We start from the raw sequence: 1370 nt of genomic DNA, 5'->3' as shown, positions 1-1370 counted from the left end.
TATGTTAAGAAAAATTTCGGGATAAAAAAACGTAAAATTAAAAAAGTTGGTATTTAAATCGCTTGGTTGCCTCGACTCACGTTTCATCCTTATCTTTTATTCGCTGTCCTTGTCTATGTTCGGCAAACTACAAAGGCGAGCGCGAGGCTCGAGAACCTAGTCCCTGACTCTACAAGTGTCCGGTTTAGATTCCTTGCGGACTGACACTTGTGGAGAATTTACTGTACCACGAAACATAGTCCACAGACAGTAGCATAAAACATAAACATTGTGAGATTGCTATAGTATTCATCACTCTCTATACAAAACCTCAATATCAATTATACATCAGTCATTATAGTAGCTTAGCATCCAGTGTTTTCTTCATTATCTCACATCAACTATCAGAACATCGCCCTTACAATATTAATTTGTTGTGAGCGCACCGACACTCAGCTTTCATTCGGCAAATAGTCGAAACGCGAGTTCGAGTATCGTGCAGTCACCTTGATAGACAACTGAGAACGTAAACAAATCAGTATGCACCCATTCGACGAGCCCCATCGAATACAAGGTATTTTGTATAAAGCATTTTTTGATAAAATCAATAAATAAAATCTAAAATAAAATTTTAGATGGCAGTTTTTATTGACTTACTCGGTACATATGTAAGTACTTATGTATGTATGTATGTATGTATATCTTCCCAATGCGCAACTCATGCTAGGATTCATGTTGTCGTGAGTCGCGCCTCCCAGACGCACTAAACTGTTAAGGGGTTAAACTTTCAAGTGGGACAAAATACTTTCGCCAAGCTTAGTAGTTCAAGGCTGAAACTAGGGCAAACTTTCGCCGTAGATCTCCGAGTTATTACGATTGTAAAACCAGAACTCGATTGAATCGTGTCAACGCTTTGGCTACGGTTGCATCTGACGATACAAAGTATCCCAAGGTCCGAACAGTAAACATAATTGTAAATTCGAGCGAAAGGATTAACGATCTGCCCCTTCTTTATTTTACGAATGAAGCTTATTTTACGGTCAGCTTATTAAAAAAGAAATATTTTCTAATGAAAATGAAAAGACTCACCGAAGCATCCTTTCCCTCTCTACGATCTCCTCAGTGGTAGGTTGCGCAGGTACCAGCAAAGAATGCGGCAAGGGTGGGTACCTCTGCGACCTCCAGTGCATTTCGGACGCGACGGCGGCATGATGATGGCCTGGCGGCGGTGCAGGATTCTGGTATCCAACCGGTGGGGCCGTGGCAGCGGCCACAGCCGCGGAACTAGGCCCGGCACTAGGCGGTGGCTGAGGATGCGCCATCAATAGGGATGTGTGCTGCACACTCTGCACGTGCCAAACCCTGGCCGGCGTCGCGGCGGCAGCGGCTGG

The 1370-nt window shown here is 43.8% G+C and overlaps 1 protein-coding gene across 1 annotated transcript in view; it reads right to left on the bottom strand.

The window, feature by feature from the left end:
- LOC108575141 overlaps positions 1–1370 on the bottom strand; it is a 232234-nt gene that overhangs the window by 100268 nt on the left and 130596 nt on the right. Inside the window, exon 9 of the mRNA XM_017937867.1 lies at positions 1069–1366. Within this exon, the coding sequence (XP_017793356.1) occupies positions 1069–1366 (298 nt within the window). The remainder of the gene's footprint in view (positions 1–1068; positions 1367–1370) is intronic.

This window comes from Habropoda laboriosa, unplaced genomic scaffold (genome assembly GCF_001263275.1).
Source record: "Habropoda laboriosa isolate 0110345459 unplaced genomic scaffold, ASM126327v1 scaffold18, whole genome shotgun sequence".
In the NCBI taxonomy this organism is placed as follows: Eukaryota; Metazoa; Arthropoda; class Insecta; order Hymenoptera; family Apidae; genus Habropoda; species Habropoda laboriosa.
This window is presented reverse-complemented; position numbering and strand designations above follow the sequence as displayed.